General features: G+C 36.5%; 1 protein-coding gene across 1 annotated transcript in view; it reads right to left on the minus strand.

Annotated features, from left to right (window-relative positions):
* ACAT1 (acetyl-CoA acetyltransferase 1) overlaps positions 1-22,572 on the minus strand; it is a 42,285-nt gene that overhangs the window by 13,147 nt on the left and 6,566 nt on the right. The window contains exons 2-6 of the mRNA XM_007494880.3: positions 16,877-16,924; positions 15,746-15,863; positions 12,318-12,413; positions 9,241-9,341; positions 4,185-4,328 (exon numbers count right to left, since the gene is read on the minus strand). Coding sequence (XP_007494942.1) covers positions 4,185-4,328; positions 9,241-9,341; positions 12,318-12,413; positions 15,746-15,863; positions 16,877-16,924 — 507 coding nt within the window. The remainder of the gene's footprint in view (positions 1-4,184; positions 4,329-9,240; positions 9,342-12,317; positions 12,414-15,745; positions 15,864-16,876; positions 16,925-22,572) is intronic.

A 22,572-nucleotide genomic window follows, 5' to 3' on the forward strand; every position in this document is an offset into this window, starting at 1 on the left:
ATCTCCTTTGCCTCATTTACCAGCTGTTTGATTTTGGCTTTGAAGACACTATTTTCTTGTTTTAGTTCAAGTGCCTCTGTTTCCACATGACTTATCTTAGATTTTAAGTTCTTTTCCCAATTGTCTTCAGTCTCTCTTAATTGTGTTTTGAACTGCATTTTGAGTTCTTCCAAAGCCTGTACCCAATTCGCTGGGATTTCTGATTTTTCCTTTGCTGATCTCTCCCCCCGTTTTGTTCGCTCTTTGCTCATTACCTGTGCAGAAGCTGTCTATTGTAATTTCTTTCTTCTTTTTCTGTTGTTTGCTCGAGTTTACCCCTTCTTTGCTCCCCGTATTTGTCTGTGCTCTTGCTCCTTTCATTTTGTTTTTTTTGTTTTGTTTTGGGGCTGTCAGTCTCCCCTCTTGGAGCTTTGTCAGATCTCTTGGTACAGTCTCTAGGGGTGGAATGTTAGCTTCCCTGTCCTCTGGAGGCTTTTGATTGGATTAAGTTCAACTGGGTTGAGCTGTATGTGCTCTGAGGCTGAAGACTCCTGGAAGGCTGGGCCACCCAGGCTCTCTCCAGTTCTTTCCAACTGCTTCTCTGCTGTCTGCAAGGTTCCCCAGTGCCTTTGCCCGCCCTGAGGTTCCTGTCCTTGCCGGAGGCCCTGCACTCTGGGGGGGGTTGGCGGGGGGAGGGGGGTAGGAAGACCTGGCCTCCCTGAGCTCTGAGGAGTCATGATGGAATTAGGTTCAACTGGATTGGTCTGAATGTGCCCTGAGGCAAAAACCTCCCGGTGAGACTGGAGCCAGATGGAAGGACCCAGCCATGGCCGTGGTCTCTCCCTGGCTTCCTCCCCGCTGTCCATGATGGATGCTCTGAGCCCAGCACCCTGCTGCTCACAAGGTAGACCCTCAAAACCAGCACCTTTGCCCGCCCAGAGGTTCCCACTGCCGCTGGGGGCTCAGCCCTCTGGGTTGGGGGGAGGGGTCCTGGGACCTTCCCTCTGCCTTCCCCTTAGACCCAAGTGTTCTTGGATTCCTGCTTTTGGGGGGGTGTACCTTTTGAGTCCAGAAGGAGGGTTCCCCACCTCTGTCCTATTGTTAAGTTTGAATTTCAGTCCCCTAGGAGCATTCAGATTGTGATCGGTAAGGAAGGGTTGTCAGAGGTCTGAACTTTTGCTGCTTCTAAGCCACCATCTTGACCTGTCTGGGGTGATTTTAAAGGGAATTTCTCTTTCTAACTCTTGCTGCTGGGTTGAGTTGGAAATAAATAGAAATGCTGATGATTTATATTTTGTATCCTGCAACTTTGCTAAAGTTGTTGATTATTTCCACTAGCTTTTTAGTTGATTCTCTAGGACTCTTTATGTAGACCATCATATCATCTGTCAAGAGTGATAGCTTGGTCTCCTCATTGCCTATTTTAATACCTTCAGTTTCTTTTTCTTCTCTAATTGCTATTGCTAATGTTTCTAGTACAATGTTAAATAATAGAGGTGATAATGGGCATCCTTGTTTCACTCCTGATCTTATTGGGGAAGCTTCTAGTTTATCCCCATTGCAGATGATGTTTGCTGATTATTTCAGATATATACTGTTTATTATTTTTAGAAAAGGCCCTTCTAGTCCTATGCTTTCTAGGGTTTTCAATAGGAACGAGTGTTGCATTTTGTCAAAGGCTTTTTCTGCATCTGTTGAGATAATCATGTGATTTTCGTTAAACCTGGACATTTTTAATGTCAGCCAGAGTATGATGAAATGTTAGGATACTGCAAGGTCTAAAGACCATCTCAGCCCCAGAAAGTTTGTAGAAGGGATCCGCTCCCTGGTCCTTCACCATCGACTCACATAGAGATAAAGCTTTTTCCTCCTCCTTGTCAAAGCAAACACTTCCACAAGTATAAATAATTCCATTCTATCCCATATTCTTCAGCAGTTAATTTCCCTGCTTTTAATAACACCACTCTCTTAATAATCTATCCTATGTACTGCTGCTTCCCCATTGCCTACAAACATGTCGATTCTCTCCCATCCTCAAAACCTTCATTTGAACCCCAGTAGCTTTAAGTCCTACATCCCTACTCCCTTTTATAGCTTGTAAGAAGGCCATCTAGAATTGGTTGCTCCACTTCCTTTCTTGTCACTATCTTAACTCTCTAAAATCTAGTTTCCAACCTCACCATTCAATTGAAAAAATGGTCCCTGCAAAGTTACAAATTATCAACAAAATCCAATGGAATTTCTTCAATCCTCATCCCCCTCAATCTCTCCACAGTCTTTGACACTGTTGATCACCCTCTTTCTCCTTAATACTCTCTTCTGTTATAGACAAAAGAGTGGTTGCCATAAACTGTGACTGTGAAAATATGGGTTTCAAGACTGTGAATTGCCCAAACTGTAAAGATAATTTTTAGAGTCTTGATTTTATATCAAAAATAAGTGGTCGCCATGGCAAAAATTCCCAAATGTGAAATACCCAAGTCAGCTGGGTTTTATGGAGATTTTAATTAATATAAATGAAGGAACTAAGGAAAAGGAGAGAGAGAAAAAGAGAGATGCAGAGGAAATAGTAGGAAAGGGCCTAGGCCATTGGCCTAGGCCTGACCTTTAAGAGAGATTAGTCAGTCCTTAATCACTCACCACAAAATTTTGTCCCAGGCAAAACTCTAGTGTTCAGATAGACCCTCCAGTTCAGCTCCTGAGCTCAACTAAGTTCAGCCACAGAGAGACCCTAGCTCTCAGTTCCTGACCTCCTTTTAAAGAGAATTTTCTCCTATGTCACCTCCCCTAAATTTTCACATCTACCAATCACAGTAGACGTTTTCCAAAGGACTGACCATTCTTAATTCACATCTTGTTATCACCTTCTTAATTCACATCTTGTTATCACCTTCTCTTGGTAGACTAAAACTTCTGAGTAATTCACATCTCTTTGCTAAGCTTGCCCTTTTTAGTGATTAATTTAACCTTCATAGGTACTTAGCACCCTTTTGTATTAGATCTAAAAATAGACCTAGCTTAAGGGCTTTTGCCTCACTATAAGTATGAGTTAAGTACTTTTTTCATTGTTCAGTAAGCAGTTTTACAACTTTATCTTCCCCTTAAGGTATGCCTAAATATGGGTGGAATAAGGTTAAGTTCTCAATACATTCCTGACCAAGTACCTGCATTGTTTAAATGGGGAATAACTTAACCAAATCTTCTAAGGTTAGAGTCTAAGAAATTTTAAGATTCACACTTCTCTCTAGATTTTCATGACACTGCTCTCTCCTTTTCTTCTCCTGCCTATCTGATTGCTCCATCTCACTCTGAATCTGTACCACGTCATGCGGAAAAGCCATGGATGTTCCCCAGGGCTGTCCTGAGACCTATTCTCTTCTACCTTTATCCTATTTTACTTGATGATCTCATCAGCTCCAATGTATTCAATTATCATCTCTATGCAGATGATTTTCAGATCTACTCATCTAGCCCTAAGTTCTTTCCTAAAAATACTCCCCTCTATCAAATTTCTCTATTACCATAAAGAATACCACTATCGTGCCAGTCATCCAGGTAATAATCTAATCCTCACCTCTCCAATCTCTCATCCACTATATCCATTGCTAAATCCCATAGACTTTACCAATGAAGGGTAGCTGTGTGGCACAAAAGATAGAACACCAAACCTTGAGCCAGGAAGACCCAAGTTTGAATCTAGCTTCAGACACTTACAAGCTATATAACCCTAGACCAGTCTCCTAACCTCAGATTCCCTCTTTCTTCACCAGTATAAATAGGAATAATAATAGCACCTACCTCAAAGGGCTATTTTAAGGATCAAATAAGTTAATAATTATAAAACACAGCACAGTGCCTGGCAAATAGTATACTTTAACTAAATGTTATCTGTTGTTGTCGTTAAGATTATCATTATATAGTAGAGACTTTCAAATGGGCAGTGGGTTGGAATAGCACTGATCAAATTAAATACTTCAGATATTCAATATAGCAAAAATTTTGCAGCAACTAAATTTCTGTTGCATCTACTTGTATGAAAACCTGTTTTTATTGCTCAACAAAATAGCATTAAACTAATAAGATTCTGACATTTATCTGAAAAATATTTCTAAAATTAATATTTATCACATATCTTTTGAAATAGGCAAATTCTTACTACAAAGCATTTATATTTTTATATTACATAGTAATGAGATAATATTTACCATATGAATTTTATTGTAGACATCAGTTAGTCCATCTTTTACAATTAAATCTTCAAGTCTTACTCCTCCATAAGGAGTTGCTCCTCTGTTCATTATATATGGAACATTGGACATGCTCTCCATTCCACCTGCAACCATCACATCCTATTCAACAAAAAATGGAATTAACTGCAACAGAAGCTACAAATTAAATGCTATGAAAAATCTTAAATATTCAATTAGATTAAGCAAGCTATGAATACACTGAAAATTTTTAAAATATATACATTTTAACTATAGTAAGAACAATTTGTTTTTAAGTGACTACCATTAAATTATATCAAACTTATTAAAATTAGAATTAGATTGAAAAAGAATCCAGAATATAAAAAAGAGCACATAAAGGAAGAATGCTTTTCTTGACAAATTCCTAATAAATGTTTTGTTTCTAACTTGACTAGCAAGTCAATTTTTTAATTGAAAGTTTTTATTTAATTAATTTAGAATATTTTTCCATGGTTACATGATTCATGATCTTTCCCTCCCCTCTTTCCTCCCCCCCCCAGCCAACACACAATTCCACTGGGTTTTACATGTATCATTGATCAAGACCTATCTCCCTATTATTGATAATTGCACCATGGTGATCGTTTAGGTTGCTCTATATTTTTTAATGCTCTATCTTTTAAAATGTAAACAGTTTTTTATAAAGGGGAGAGTTTTACAGAAAACTGGAAAGACCCATATAAACTGATACAGCATGAAGTCCATTTTCCAAGGAGATCAGGGAAAAGGAAAAGAACCTATATGTTCCAAGATATTCATAGCAGCAATCTTTGTAGTGGCAAAAAACTGAAAACTGAGGGGATATCCATCAATTAGGGGATGGCTGAACAAATCATGTTATATGATTGTGATGGAATAATGCTGCATGTGAAAATGATGAGATTAACTGTAAAAAAAGCTTGGAAATACATGTGATAATGAATTGTGAAACAAGTAGAACCAAGAGAGTATTATATATAGCTACAGATTTAATATTTGAAGAATAACTTGTAAGTGGTTCAACTCCAGAAAATGAATGTGAATATTAAATTTAACTCTCCCCTGATTGTGAATATTAAATTGTAAACCCTGCCAATTTTTAGATTTAATTACCAAAGGTATAAACACCCCATTCACACTTGAGTGGGGGAGGTCTGTGACCCACATGTGCGATAGTGAGTGATGAATCAGAATTGATACTGGCTGCCTCCTGGGGAGTCCTAAAGCAGGACTTCATCTGTGATCAGTAGGTGCAGAATTAGGGGAAGGCACAGGAAGTAACGTAAGAGAAAGTGTCTTTAAAAGGGAGCAACAACTTCCCGAGTGAAGTTCTTCATTCTTTGGAGTAGAGGCTGGTGGAGAATCTGCTGTCTAGACCCGGGACCCTGTTCCTGATAAGACTGTTCTAAAATCTCTTCTTTTCTTTTTCTTTTTTTTCCTTCTCTTCTTTTCTTCTGACATGTGATGAGTGAAAAGCTGACTCTTAACTGCTGGATTTTCTGAAGAAACTATCCTCAGGAGAGACTTAACCTCTTGAGAGAGACTTCCCCAGGTCCTCAGCTTTGCCAAGGCCAGCTAAGAACTAACTCTCCCTGCCCGTGAGTAAATTACTTAGTGCTTAGGCTAGATATATTACCCTATCCTCTCTCTAATTTTCTTACTTCACTTTTTCTATATTTTGTAAATAAATCTCTTTGGAATTAATATAAATTCCTGGTGACCCTATTCTTAAATAATCCAGTCCAACCTTTATGTAAATAACCCCTTTTTCCCCCTTTATGATTAATGGAAACATGAAAGGCATTATCTATAAATACCTATTTGTTTGCTGGATGATAGTTTTTATGATGTAGGGTGGGGAGGAAATGCTGAGATACCTGGAAATAAATTCTATTAATAAATATACTGATGTAGAAGAACCAAGAGGAAAATATACATAATAACTACAATATTTTAAAGATGAATAACTTCTAAAATCTTAGAAATTGATCAACACAATGACCAGCCATGATGTCAAATAACTCATGATAAAACATGCTGCCTACCAGCTGAAAGAGAAGTCATGCACTCAGCACAAATAGACATATTTTTTGGACAAGACCAAACCAGAAATTTATTTTGCTTATCTATATATGTTTGTAGCAGAGGTTTTAATTTTCTTGCTTTCTCAAGGTTACAGGGTAGATAGAGTAGGTAAGAGGAAGAAAGATAGAAGACAATCTCCATTTGTTAATATCTTTAAGCCAATGAAAATGTATTAAAGATAATAATGATAAAAATAATGAAAAGGACCAAGCACATTTTTGTAGACTTAAAAAAATTTTTTGATACTTTGTTTTGATAGTAGACATGTACCAAAACACAAACAAGTTCTCCTCCTAGTTGTTTTTCCATGAAAACAATTTTTAAAAAGTGCCCAAAGAAATAGTTGCAACTAACTGACAGATATAGGTTATTTTCTAAGAGGAACCTACACCTTTGGTCACACTATTGACAAAAGTGTCTATTATTTGTTGATTATAACAAAATATGGCTTGGAGTAAAATACACAGCATTAAAGGGTCTCCTCAAATAAGATGCCTCTCACATATGCTTTTTTTCCCCATTTAAACTGCTTACTTTTCTTCAGCTTTCCATTTTAAAAGAAGATCTGTATTTTATCACAGTCATTTGTAGATACTCTATTGACATTAATACTCAAAGAGTTGAACAGTTATCTCTGCCCTTGAATATCTCAAGGATTCTTGATCTATAACATATACATGGAATATACCTTATTGAAACGCAGGCTTTAAAGTAGCTCTACCAACTAAAAATATTTTTTATATTCAATAAGTGAGAAGCAGAGTGGCATCTTATATTCCTGATATCACATGCATTGCTGTATCACTGTAAAGATATGATCTATAGAATATTACTTGGGAAGGCATGCCTATCCCTTCATCAGATTTTTCCAAGCATTCCTTCTATGTGTATAAATATTATTCTCATAAATTTTTTTAAGATATAGCAAAATAAGAATATGAGAATAAGCAGTAACATTTTCTTAACACTTTTGGTTGAAATATTTCCTACAATCTTTGCTAGGTGTCTAATATCTTCTATTTCCTTTTAGATACTTTGAGAATAATGATCAAAATTGTATTACATATAGTATGAATCTCTGTATTTGTTAGGCTTGATTTAGCTGCTTATATTTGTTTTCTTTAGTTCTGCTTCCTATAAGAGACTATTATCAAGTCTAAATGTGATAACTCCACTCTCACTGATGGAGAAAAGAGTTCACTATACAAATAGGGATAGGCTTGCTTTTATATTTGTATCCACAACGATTGGCAAAATGCTTGATATATAATAATTACTTAAATTTTTTAAATTCACTGTTTGAGTTTCTCACTAAACTTTCTATAAACCTGTTTCTTTCTTTCACTTCTGTTTATGAAGTACCAATGCTCATTATCTTCCACAATTTTCATCAAAGGTTTTATTGACTTCATATTCTTAACCAGTGTTGCCTTTAGCTGCTGCATTTTTTCACTTACCAGGGAAATAGTGTTTGATGGCCTCAATGCTTTGAAGATTTTTTTTGGTCTCTGTGTTGTTTCAAATTATTTATACTAATTAAACTTCTGTAAAAAAATTATAATAATCTGTACAAATATCTGTTCCTTTTCCCTTGTTTTATTCCTTTGTTTGATGTCAATAGCTTGCTTCAACAGGCCCTGGTAGAGATAGTTTGATTGCATGCTATTTTACTTCCAGTTTTGGTAGAAGTTATATGGAAGAAACAATTGTAGGTCTTGAGCAGAAGTACCAGGATTGTGGAGGATATTTAGAGAGTTTTGGAACTGTAAAGAGAATTTGAGCTTTAAATTAGGAAGGTAAAATTTGGGTGAAACTTAAGAGAAATTGAATAAACAGAAGGTCTTGAGCTAAAGGAAGAGAAACACTTGAGCAGGAGAAGAAGGATTTTAACAGAATATGGTATTCTTGACAAAACTAACCATTTGGTAATAACCTTGTTTTATAGGCTTCTTAGTGTCAAAAACCAAGGCACAAAAAGACATATGCTCATTAAAGATATTTGCTGGTGTAAAAGAAGATATACTGAACAAAGTCCAAATACAAAAGGGATTCCCATGATTAAAAAAAATTCTACAGAACCTCCTGTTTGCACATCACATTAAAATGATTTACACTTAGCAGGAAGAAATTACACATCTAATAAAATAGTTATTTGTGAATGTCACATCATTGAGACAGTAAGATCTAATAAAACACAGCAAAGGTTATAAGTTATCTAAACTTTGTATTTTTGCACAAAGAAGCCATTTATTAAATATATGTTTACTTAAAGAGAATTTCATCTAATAAGAAAGGAAAAAAATAAAGCAGGAAAATTCTCAAACAAAATTCCATCTCTGAATCCTAGGTTACACTATCAGACACACACAGTAAGTAAAAGAGGTCAAAGTACTTGGAGAATGTGAAAAATCAAGTATAAAGCCATTAATAAAATTATATAATAACTATCTGCCTAATAAAAAAAATACCTGGGGAAAGCTAGGTAACACAGTGGATCAGGAGCCAGGCTTGGAGTCAGGAGAACCAGGAGACCCAGGTTCAGGTCCTGCCTAATACCTGCTGACTAGGCCTAGGCAAGGTTCTATCTGTGGTAGAAAAAGGGAAGCCAAGGGACCTCTGTACTGGAGAACTTGTTCAGTCTTGACAAAAATATTTGTTTATAAGTGTTTTACATTGTCTGTCTTTTGACAATAGCTACTGCTCTAATTCTTTTGTCTCAATCTGTGACTGCACTGGAATACTGAATTCCCAGGTGAGGGCACTTCAGTGTAAAGTCAATGGAGTTGTTTGGACTAGCAAGAGGCTAAATGTAAAAGCTTAGTCGCATAAGCCATTACAGATGAATCTTACCCTGAGGTCTGACTTTGATGCCAACTCTGTATCCTCTCTGGCATGCTGCTTCTGCTATTTTGATTATGAAATTTTTTTTAAAAAGCGCCTGTCTTACCTGATGGCCACACATTAAGTTCTGAGATGCCATCATAATAGATTTCATTCCTGAAGCACAAACTTTGTTGACAGTGGTGCACGGAATAGATATGGGTAAACCTAGAACAAAAATATTTAAGTCATTCTCCCAAATCACTCAGATACTTTTCCCCAAATAAACAGCACTACTAATTGTGCAATAAAGCTGCACTTCCTGAAAAATGTCTTCAGCATCTATGAACAGTTTTCAGGCCAGCATGCAATTTTAGTTGTAGATAAATGGAGCAGGTTATTCCTGATGAAATCCCACCTACTGAAAATATCTAATCCAAACTCCTCAATACAGCTATAAAAAAACTGAAGCCTGATGAGACCGAATTATAGCCTAGTCACACAGAAAACCTGTGGTAGAAACAGGACTGAAAGCAGGATTCTTTCATTCCTAGTTCCATATTCTTTTCTTTTTTGTTATACAATACTACTTCACTAATAATATTCTATCATTTTTAAATAGATAATAAACTTATGTCACAAATAACCAGATAAAAAACAGCTTGCACTATTGCAAATCTAAGATCTTCAAGAGCTTTAAAGAAATCAGACATGATTTTCTTGTGAAATTTATAAGGCAAAGCATTCCTCAGTTAATAAGCTGTCAAAGGATATGAGCAGGCAGTTCTCAAATGAAGAAACTATAGTCATGAAAATATGCTCCAAATCACTACTGATTAGAGAAATATAAATTAAAACAACTCTGATATACTACCTCACACTGTTAAGGGAAATTTGGGGAAGGAAATAATATAACAGAGTGAACATGCAGAGTTGAATGGAATGCAGAGAACCGGAAGGTGCAGGAGGAGCTCTCAGAATCCTGGATTGGAATTCTGAGGAATTTAACTGCCATCAAAGGAGTTGGGTGAGGACTCTGGAGAAGGAAGCATCTCCAGGCCGAGCTCAGACCTCCTGTGGACCTTTCTACTAGTTCCTGTGACTAACCTACTTAGTTCCTGAAGATCTTTTTAGTCCTTTATGCTACTACTAATCTGAAGAAGAAATCTCAAGCAAAGTTGATGCAAACTGCTTAGTTTGCCTTGGGCCCTTTGGCCTCCTTAGGGTAAATAAGGTCAAACCAGAAACCTGACTCCATTACAATCTGTTCTTATTCTAGAGACTATTTCCTTTGTGGATTTAGCCTAGATTACATCAGACTAGGAGGGGAGACATTGAAACAGTCAAGGAGTATTGCCTCAGCTCTGCTGAGGGCCCAAGAGACTGTGAAAAGTCAGATGTTGGGATTAAGACAGTTTTTATTAGTGTTTAGGGAAAATCCTCAGCCCACATAACTTCCCTCACCATCAGTAACAACTTAAAATACACCTGTTACCTGCAAAGTGGAGTCAGAGTGATTGTCCACTGGCCTAAGTCAGAGAGAGAAGCCATTTTCACTCTCTGACCCTGAGAAGATCATCTTGCCAGACTGGGTCTAGTAAAATCCCAGTCAACCATTTATATCACCTTTACAACACAGATCAGATTGACTAGTAGGACCAAAAAGAAAAATTATAAATGTTGAAGGGGATATGAGAAAATTGGGACACTGATACACTGTTAGTGGAGCTGTTAACTGATACAACCATTCTGGAAAACAATATGCAAACCACATCCAAAGGGCCATATAACTATGCATACTCTTTGACCCATCAATATTACTACTGGGTCCCTGTACCAAAAAGATCAGAGAAAATAGAAAAGGACCTACTTGTATACAAAAATATTGTTAGCAGTTCTTTCTATAGTGTCAAAAAATTGTAAACTCGGTGGGTATCCATCAAATGAGTAGAATAAGTTGCGATATATGGTTATGTGGTTGTAATGAATACTATTTTGCCTGTGAGAAGGAAGTTCCCCAACTCATTACAGAGGCTTTGTTGGATGCAATCAATCAGGGACCTGGAGGTTGTTTACCATTGAGATATACAAATACAGATTAACCCTCAGGCAGAGAAAGGAAGTTGAAACCAGTTAGATAGGAAACTGACTTCACAGGCACTGCACCCCTGGGCAGTGCCAGGCAAATTAAGAAACTATGATTAGTTCCTGAGATGTGATGAGGGAGAGCTAGTAGGTGGAGAAGACTACTTATAAGCCAAGAGCCAAAGACTGTTCCCTCTCATGCTCTTCTGGCTTCAGTTTGGAACCTGAAGAAACCCCTGTCAGTGGTGAACTTCTATCCATCAATAGTGTAGTCAACTGTCTACCTCCTTCCTACATTTCCCTCTCTTTACTATCATTACTTTGATGAAATAAAGCTACTAATAGTCTCTTAACTATTACATGCCATAAAAAATGATGAACAGGAATGGTTCATAAAAACCTGGACTTATATAAACTGATGCAAAGTTAAGTGAGGCGAACCAGGAGCATCCTGTATACAGTAACAGAAAGTGTACCCTGATCAACTGTGAAGGACTAAACTATTTTCAGCAAAGCGAGTTTCCAAGATATCCACATGATGATGAAAAATGCTATCCAGCGTCATAGAACTATTAAAGTGTGACTGTAGATCAAGGCATACCATCTTCAATTTTATTTTCTTCATGAGTTTTTTACTGCATGGTGTCATATATGTCTTCTATCACAGCATGACAAATATGGAAATATGTCTTGCATGAGAGTATTGGTATAACCTATATCAGACTATTTACTGTCTTGGGAGGCAGGGGAGAGGGAAAGAGATAATCTAAATTGTAAAGTAACAGAAAATGATTGTCAAAAATTGCTTCTATATGTAATTGGGAAAAAAGTTTAAAATAAATTAAAATTTTAAAAAATTAAAAAATCAGACCATGATTTTCTTATTTTAAGAAACTTCCTTTACCAATGAAGACTGATCACTGTTCCAGAAGTTGCCGTTTTGGCCCTAAAAGTGCAGGATCTCACAAAGTATGTAGCAGCTGTGGCCCTTAAACTAGGATCCTTCCTGTCTCTGAGGATAGCTCTGTCCACTTGATCAACTGCCTTCTCAAGAAAAACAAACAAACAAAAAACCCTAGGAAAGGTTAGGGAAAAAAATAACGCAAAAAGTAATCATACCTGCTCCAAGTACAGCCTGCCTGGTTGGTGCTTGTCCTTCACCCCCCTGAATAACATTGCCCATGTATGCTTCTTTGACTTCTTCCTTTGGTATCCCTTAAAGCAAAACAACTGATAATTAATTCAATAATTACCATACCACATAATGAAGTACAAGCATCCTGTCTGCATCTCAACTTTTCCCATTGCTATTTTGACATACTACAGGTCAGCATAAGAATTAATGGGAATTTGGGGGGAAGTTTTGTGGAAACTTCAGATAACACAAAAAAAAGATTAGAAACTCAAAATGCATAAATTAGCCTATGGCTGAATACTTTACCCAAATTTTACAATATGGTATTATAAACATCCCATAAATAAAAATTTAAAAATTCAGATTTTTTTCCATAGTATGAAGGGAGGACCAAAAAATTTTTCTCAGATTTTCCAGATTACAGGGATGCTACATCCCTAACCTCCATGATGTGTACTCCATGATGTACTTAGCACTATTTATTCTAGGTACTATTTTTCATTTACTCATTCTTAAATTTTTCCCCAACAAAGTAAGCTATATTACATTTTCATAAAAAATAAGAGGCTTACTCAATTTAAACTTTTTATTGTTTCACTATTTTTCAAAAGTACTATCTACCCATAAAAATTATCAATTGTGCCTTGCTCACAGAAAAGTCTTAAACACATTTAGAACTGAAAAGTGTAAATTTACCTCTATGACCTAATTTTATTATTTAAAAGCAAAAGAGATACTGCCAAAAGGATACCTAACTAAAATACTTTCTGGCAAAAACATGCACCCATAGTGTGTACTCACTCATTCACTTTGATCTCTCTACAGAAGAGCGGTGAAGTTGATAAAAATCCCTCAATTTTCTAAAATTCCTCTGTGATTTTACATTATTCTAGTTCAAGTTATAAGATCTCTGCTTGGCTTTTTTCTCTTCCTCTATTTCTTTTTGACTTTTCTACCTTGCTAGATGTGGATAATTCCCAAGATTTGGACTCTCATCCTGTTTTTCACTTTTTACATTAGCTTCTTTGGAGAATTCATATTTTTACAGTGGTAACTCACTTCTTCCTAAATCTCTCTCTCTTGCCCTGACCTCTGCAATCAGCTCCAAATAAATTATCTTCAGATGTCTATTAGCCCAAAAGCCAATAGACAAAGATTTGTGACTTTATCAATGTGGGAACTACTCCACTGATGCAGATCACAACTTATTTATAATCTAATAAATACATTTTAGATATTATCTCTCCTCTTTAATCTTAAATTGCCTAAGACTTAAAGATGTTAAATGATTTGTCCATGGATAAAACAAATAAATGTGAGAGGCTAGATTTACAAACCAGGTCTTGCTGACACTGAATCAGCACTCTATCTCCTATGCCATGCTTGCATACACTTGGTTTGCTTGGGTTACATACACTTAAGCCAAGCAATACCATCAAACTCAATATTTAAAACCAAAATACCATTTCCCTCCCAAAACTTGTTCTCTCCCATGATATTTCTATTTCTGGAAGTTGTACCATTAGTCTTCTAGTCACTTGGGCTTAAAACCTGAAATAATCTTTCTCCTTCTCTATTCTCTTTTTGCTCTCTCACTCCTCTCCCAATACCCTGTGAGTCTCCAAATTGAGTGCATTTTTTCTTCAAAATGCCTCTTGAATAAATCACCTTTTCACTCCCATTGCTCCCACCCTAATCTAGGCCCTCAATTCACATGTCAACAATTATAATGTCTTCCTAACTGGTTTCCCATTGCTAGTCAATTTGTTATTCTATTAATTTTGCACCTCACTGCTGTAGTAATCTTATGGAAACACTATTTCATCTTCAATGGCTTCTTAATAACCGCAAAAGGTCCAATTCCTCAGGCTGGTACTCAAAGCTGAAAATTTATCTGGCCTCAACCAATCTTTTTGCCTTTATCTCCAATTCCAGATATCCCAAACACAAAATAATTCTTCTTTTCTCTAAGCTTTTACTCATACTGTGTTCCCAAATAAAAAAATATTCTACCCATCCTCTTTGCCTATCCAAACTCTGCTACCCTTCCAAGTCTAGTTCAAGTTCCACTTTCTCCAAAGAAGTATTCACTCATCAATCACTTCCTCCTCTAAACTTATGCAGTACTTAATAGGTATAAAGATCAATTACTGTCTTGCTCTCAATTTCAATAGAAAAAGAAATCACTCTAGAGTCAGAAGACCTAGATTCAAATCCCATCCCTAATAATTGCTATCTGTATAACTTATTGTTAAACAACTTGACCACCTTAGGCCTGTTTTGTCAGTCAAGTGAGGGGAATGGACTCCCTGTTCTCTGAGGACTCTTCAAGCTCTAGATCTACATGACCCTATGATGCTTAATCTTCCATTATAGTCTAGTGGTACTACCTATGATGCTTAATCTTCCATTATAGTCTAGTGGTACTACCGATTTCCTACTGGAGGACCATGACTGTGCAACATCTGAAATTAGTTCTATCTTTGAGAACAAAGAGTATAAGGAAACCTCATTGTGAAGCTATATTTCTGACATTAGTACTTTGTTCAGAAAATCACTGTTTCCATCCAGTTGTCTTTGGCCCTTGTTCCTCAGCTTCTTAGCCCAGATTTATGTTCCTTGCTACCTACCTACACTTACTTGTTCCTCTCTTGCCTTCACTGACATCCACAAAACAGACCTCTGGTCAACTTCTAGATCCTTTCCTACCTAACTAAACTCTTATTTCTAGTCCCTGTTATAATAATATCATGCAATATTTAACATATATTGTCTTGTTATTTAACATTTTCTGTGTATGTATTTAATTCTGGAAAGACAGAATGAATTTCATTACTTTTTTTTCCTAATAGTACCTGGCAGAGCATTTTTTTTACATACAAAATTATTTATTTTTTTTTCTAGTTCTTGAATTAATTTATTTAGTCAATTTAGAACATTATTCCTTGGTTACAAGAATCACATTATTCCCCTCCCTCCCCTCCCCCCACCCTTCCTGCAACTGACATGCAATTTCATTGGGTATTACACTGGCAGAGCATTCTATACCCAGAATGTACTCAATAATATTTGAGGGAAGGGAGGGAAGGAAAGGAAGTGAACAAGTACTTATTCAGAACCCACTAAGTAATCATGCATTGTGTTAAGCACGTTGCATATATGATTTTTGTTTGTTCCTCACAACAATCCTATGAGGTAGGTACTATTATTATTCTCATTTTACAATTAAGGAAACTGAGGCAGAGAGCAGTTAAGTGATTTACCCAGGGTCACACAGTTAGTGAGTATCTAAGGTTAGATTTGAACTCCTTACTACTGCCTTGGTTCATGCACAGTGCACAATCTACTGTACCACCTAGCTATGAAATGGAAGTACACCAGGATCTCTCCCAAACCCTAAGTAGTTACATACCAGCTTTTTTAATGGCTCCTTGAATGGCTATGGAACCAAGTTTAGTAGCTGGAAGTGTGGAAAGGCATCCTAGAAAAGATCCAATAGGTGTCCTTGTTGCGCTTACTATGACCACTTCCTAGGATGACAGAATTTAGTAAAAATTATTTATATAAACAATATGCCTAAATCATTTTATAAATTAACTTTACATACACAAATATACTTAAGGAAGAAAGATTTTTAAGACCTCTTAAGTGTCTGTCATCAGAGACAAATCAGATCAATACTTGCATATCAAAAAATGTCCTGGCCAACAAGTGCCATAAGAACTTAAGACAAATGTAGAATGTCACATTTAATAGTCATATTCCACTATTTTACCCACATGGCAATTTTCTTCTGCATTCAGTTATATGCTGGTAATCAGTAAAGTCAATTTAAACTTGGAAAGTAAATAAAAATTCAAAAAGGGTTACTTTGTCCTTTCCTAACTGCAAAATAAACAAATGCCTCCACTTCAAAGAGTACCCTGGTACCCTTTACTTGTAAATGCTTAAGACTAAGCAACCAATATATTCTCCTTGTAACAGATGCAAGGGTACTCTCTCCTACTTGACTCCAAACTCTCCTATTCAATTCCTAGACAAAGTGAAGACTTACTCTGTTGGCAGAAAAAATTCTATTGAATTACTTCAGAAACAAGGTAAAAACACCCTGCCAAACCACACATAAACAACATTAAAAATAATTAAATATAATTTAAAATAATTTAAAATGATAAAAAAACAATTCTTCTTAATATTGCCCTTTACAACATAAGGCTTTCCTCACAACACCTTTGTCATACTTTGGAATTTCCATGACCAAAGGTGTGCCTGAAGCACAAGGGCAAAAGAAAGAGAATTCCCTATAAGAAAATCTGACAGGAATAAGTGCCATCGGTTTAAAGAAGAATATTCTGCTATGCTCAGGTATAAAGAAGACTGGATTAAATATTTTATTTCCTAATGGGGTAAGGATTCAAAGATTTTCCTCAAGACACACTTATGGAGTGATCAGAAAAACAACTTGCTATATTAATGATGTTGATATACATTTATTTTAACATTTTAAATCTAGATGTCAAAAAATATAAATTTTTGTACTTACATTCAAAGTGGGCTTTGATGCATAGTTCCTGTGCACATATTTAAATTCCTGTAACAGAAATATGTTTATAAATATAATACAAAAAAAGTCAAATGCCAAACCATTCCATAATAGAAATTTGCCTGGCTACAAGTTTAATTTTAAAGTTTATCATCCTGAAATATTTTATGTTTTATTTAAACAAGGCAAAAGTACATTTATTCAGTTGAAATAAAGTTCTGGAATATATTAAATATGTCTAGATGATTCTATATTATAAAAACAGCCTACCAATTCATCTATTTACTAAATAAAGAACAACTTTTCAGATGGGCAAAGAGAAATAATTGATCCCTCCCCCACCATATTTCTACTCTGTTTTCAGGAATAGCTGCCAACAAAATCTAAATCTAAAAATTTGGATTTTTTTTTTGACAAAGCAAATTTTTTCTTTACATATAATTTTATTCATTTTTATTCCCTCTTTAAAGAAAAAAAGATCAGAGCAGAGTAACCCAATTCAGCTGAGTTGCCAGTGCCTTTTCCTCTCAAACTACTTATTTTTTGGTAGTTCATTTATATATACTTATAGATGTATGTGTTTTTTCTTCTAATAGAATTTAAGTTCCTTAAAAACAAGTATTATTTTATTTTCATCTTGGTATTCCAGTCACTAGCATAGTACCAGGCACAGAGTAGATGCTTAATAAATACTTAATTAAAAAAAATATTGAGTGCCTACTACCTAAGACTCTTTTAGGTGTTAGAAATGTCTAACAAAAGCATAGCCTTAGCATGGTATGATAGAAAAGGTATTTGCTTCTCAGCTTTACCACTCAAGAACTGTTGGAACTTGTATCACTTTCAATACTGAAGCAGTGCAAAGAGCCTGGAGCTGGAGTTTGAGAACTGTAGGTCTAAATCCTGACTCTGCTACTTATTTTTTTTTTGTGACTATGGGTAAATAATTTCACTTTCTTCATTTGTAAAATGAGGAGTTTGGGCAGAAAGACCTTTCAGATCTCTTCTAGCTCTAAATCTATAACAAATTTCTAAATGATGTAATTGGCACATAAATTCACTGTTACTAGAGCTGTTCAACTATTCTGGTAAATGATTTGGAATTACATTAGAAAAGAATTACTAAACAATTCACCTTTGGTTCAGTATTAGGACCACATTCCAAGAAAGTTACTGACAGCAAGAAAAAAACACCTATGTCCAAAAAATATTCCTAGTAGCATTACTTAATAATTAATGACAAAAAAGTATAAATAAAATGTACATATAACAGAGAATGCAAAAATCAATTATTTAATACAAATATAATGCAATATTACTATATCATAAGGAATTACAAATTCAGAGAAATCCAAGATGTCCAAGTATTAAAAATGATGCCATAAAGAAAATAGAATAGAATATATACAATGATAACAATATAAACAAAGTCAACAAAAAGTAGAAAGAACTTTGCCAATTAAAACAGCTAACAAATTTTATATTGTCAAAATTAAAGGACATATTCCTACTTTATGTCAACAACTGATAACTTTTTCAGGTAATATACTGTAAAAGAGAAAATATACATGCATGCAAAGGACATCATCTGTCAATCAAAAGGAACATTCTATTTGGAATGTTACCAGGGAAGACAGGTGGAGCCAAGCCATTCTAAACTGGGCTGAGAGGCTTGGTGGACTGAGCCTTTGGTTTCTGACAGAGTGGGGGAGAAGAAGCTTTTGGTTTTGGCTGGTATGGCTGATGGTGGTAAAGAAGCTAATTTGTATCTCTAATACTTATCTAGCTGATTGACAGAGAAGAAGAAAGACTGTTGTCCTCTTATCTCCCTGACTGTCTCTGCTAGTGACTGATTGCCATTTCCCAATATCCTCTTAACCCTCATTTTAGAGAATAGAGAAACATATCCCTCTTACCTTATCCTCCATCCTTTCCTGTCTTCCTCAATAAACCCTTACTTGAGTTAAAGAAGAGAAAAGAGTATTTTCTCTAAAGCATAATAGTTCACATTGAGTGAAACTGAAGAAGGGGGAGGGGAAGCTGAAAAGTTTCTGAAGAGAGGGTGGAAAACAGGGAGGAGGGTAGGCAAAACTTGATCCATTAGTTATCCAGAATCGATGAATAGACACCCTCTGGAATATCTATCTATTACAATACTTTGTAAGGAGGGTTCTTTGGGTATTTATTAGAAAGTGACTATGAAGAGAGTAACAAGAAATTCATTAAAGATGAAAATAAATGCCCCTCTTTGTTCCTTAAAAAAATGTGTGTATACACATTCATTCCCATTTTCAGTGTGTTACCAAACTACTAAAGTAGTTATATAAACTGAAGTGCAAGCATATAGGGAGACTCACAAAATGCTATGAAGTACCTTAGGATAAAGACATCTACTTCTACAGAATCTAACCAGCTATGCAAATTCAAAAAAGTAATTTCATTGGATCACATACTCAGAGTGTGAAGAACATTTAAATATGGTCTAATCCAACCTCCTCATTTTACAAAGGAACTTCAGCTCAGAAAGGGGGCCAAAGTCATACAGGCGTGTAGTAGCAGAATCGGGATCAAGTCCAATTCTGCACTCCCATCTGCTTCAGTCCTACCACCAATAACCAAGTATATATTCTCAATTTAATCTGCCTAGTTCAATTCAACAAAGATAAAAAAAAAAACAGTTCTTGTCCTAAAGTAGTTCTCATTCTCCTGGAAAGAATCCATCATCATCATCATAGTTTACATTTATATAGTACCTATAGTGCCAGGTACTGTGCTAAATGCTTGACAAATAGTATCTCATTTTATCCTCACAACCCTGAGAGGTGGGAACTATTATTATCTTCCTGTTCATAGACAAGTAAATTTTAAGGGGAAGGGGTTATCTAGCCCAGAAGAGGATTTAGTCAGAGAAAGAAGAGAAAATGAATTCTAATCACAGATGTCTTACGTAAATGGTGGGAGCTTATGGAAAACCTCGAACGTCCATTGCCTTGCCACTATGGTTCTTCTGCCTTAGAACCAAACCAATGTATAGTATTGATTCTAAGATGGAAAGGTAGGGGTTAAAAAAGAAAGAATAGGAAGGAAGAGGAGGAAGGGAGAACAGAACATACTTCCTATGAGTTTATTAAGTGGCAAGCAAAATATAAGCTATGAGTCGAAAAATAGAATCAAGACTGGGGAAACAATTACTAAGTTATGGTCATAGGGAGAGTCTGAATGTGAAAAGAGAATTAAGAGCATCCTGCCTGCTTCTCTTCTCCCAGTTTGTCTAAGTATATGAAAGAAACAAATAGCTCTCAAGCAACTCAAAAGAATGTTTTCATAGGAGAGAAAACAGAATTCAGGGGCAAGACAGATGGAAAAGGTCCAAGGTCCTTAGAAGGCAGCAACAGAGGAGATTTAATGCCTCTTCTTTAATAGTTATTTCCAATAATAAAACCATATCAATTTCTGATGGTGAAATATTTTAACGGTATAATAAAATGGTAGTCTGTGTGTAACTATTTCTTGTGGTAATAACTGGACTATACTCTGGCTTACTAGAGAGCTGCTACTAGAGGGGAACCTGAGGCTGCTTATTTGTACTGGAGACAGAGATAGAGTGATGCTGCTACAGGGGAATGCTCTGAGGTTTGCCTATAATCTCTCTTGATGGCTGATAGATCAATCTATTTCTTAACTTCCTCCTCCCTTCACTCCCAGATCCCACACACTCCCTCACCCCCTTCAGCCACGCTTGCCTCCTTTGGTCAGAAAAAAACCCCAAAGAGCAGAGGTTTCTCTCTCCTTTCTTGGTCAGTCACCCCCAGAGAGAGAGAATCAGTTCCTCCCCCTCCAGCTTCAACTGCCTTCTCCTGGGAACATTCCATTTGGAATCTTCACCTTGATTTTGCAGATCAGGTCCCCAGCTTTGTTTCTTGCATGCTTGGCTTGTAAATCCTCTCTCTCTTCATGCCTCTTACACAATCCCCCCTAGTCAAGGACTTTGGTAACAATGTTTACTTATGGGTCTTTCAGTAGCTATGACTAGCATTTCTGGAACAAATGCCAGGCTGCATCTCCATTAAATGGCTTTCCAGGACAACAACTGCTGCCACTGAGCCGGAAGCACTGCTACTCAAGAGACCCTTTGGTTCAGGATCTTGGGTTGTCTCCATCCAGATCTGAGCAGGGACAGTTGTCAAGACCATGATAATGATAGTGGTGGTGGTTGGAAATGTCTAGAAAATGTTGCCTTTTTTAAAAATTACATTTTGACATTTAATTAGTAAATTAGAATGCAAATTATTTTTTGTGGGCTAGTCTTTTATGCTGTCATCTTGCTAGATCTATTTAGTTTCCATTAATATTGTTTGAGGCAGTTGGATATTTCAAATATAGTATCTCATCTGCAAATTATATTTTCTGATAATTTCTACAAATGATATGCTTCATTTAAGATGCAAATCTTTATAATATTTTTCTTCTTTTAATTGTAATTGCAAGATTTCAATCTAAAGTTACTTATTCTAACTAAAAGTTCCTTCCCCACCATTTAGTATTTGTTACTATCAATAGTAAAGTCACAAAGTCTCTGATAATGTGATTTATCCCAAAATAAATATCTATGTGCAACTGAAAGCAGAATTACCTTTCACTGTAAGTGTGCAGTTTTAAAAATATTAGCATCCCTCAATGAAGACCACCAACATCTTCCTGCATGTATTCTAGCCTGTGCTAACCTACCTACTTCTCTTGTCACAGCTCTGTTCACAAGTTTCTAAAGGGGTGACCATGAGCTACACCAGTGATGGTGAAACTTTTAGAGGACCCAACCCCACCCTACCCTTAGACAGAGGGCCCCACACAAGACTGAGTATTACATCCCACTCCACCTCCACCCCCATCCTGTCTTAAAAAATTTTTTTAAAAGAGAGAGCAAGAGGGAAGGGAGTTTTGTACCCCTAAGGGAGGCTTGGACTCCAAGGTATGGAGAGAGAGGGAAAGAGAGGAGACCCCCCTTCCACAAAGCAGGGTACAGGGGAGACAGCGGATGTAATGTGTTGGCTCAGAGAGAGGAGAGTGGGTTTGAAGATTTTCCCCCTTCTGCCTTCCCTCCTTAGCTAAAACTGCTCTCCCCAATTCACTCTTGTCCCTCTTGTCCCCCCTCCACTACTTGAGACCAAAAGGTCTCCCCTTGATCCCATTCACTCACACTCAGCTTGGGGAACAAATAACTTTTAATATTAACTCAATCAGATAATACAAAAGGAATAACGGGCAGGGAAGAATGGGAAAAGGAAAGTGGGAAAAGGGGATCCCTGTCCCTATCTAAACCCTTTCCCCTCCCTCCTCAAGTTTGGGGGGAACTCAGGCCTTGGCAGCTTGAGCCCCCTGAGAGAAAGTCAGGTTGACTCATTCCTGGGCAACAGGAGCTGAGGTAAAGTCTGCTCAAGTTTCTCTTCAGAAAGTCCCTTCAATTGGGAAGTGTTGGGGGGAAAGATTTCCAGTCACCAGCAGGATAAATGGGTAACCCTCAAAAGAAAGTCTTTATCTACCTCCTCCCTTCAAAGTCTCAAGACTGAGAGACCCTCACTCATCCCAGCCAGTCTTCTCCTCATTTGATTTCACCCCTGCGGCCCCTCCCCCGTCAAGGTGATCAATTTCACATACTCTTCAGTCTGGCACTTTTTCTCTAGTGCCAGCCTCTGTCA

This window comes from Monodelphis domestica, chromosome 4, assembly GCF_027887165.1.
Source record: "Monodelphis domestica isolate mMonDom1 chromosome 4, mMonDom1.pri, whole genome shotgun sequence".
Lineage (NCBI taxonomy): Eukaryota > Metazoa > Chordata > Mammalia > Didelphimorphia > Didelphidae > Monodelphis > Monodelphis domestica.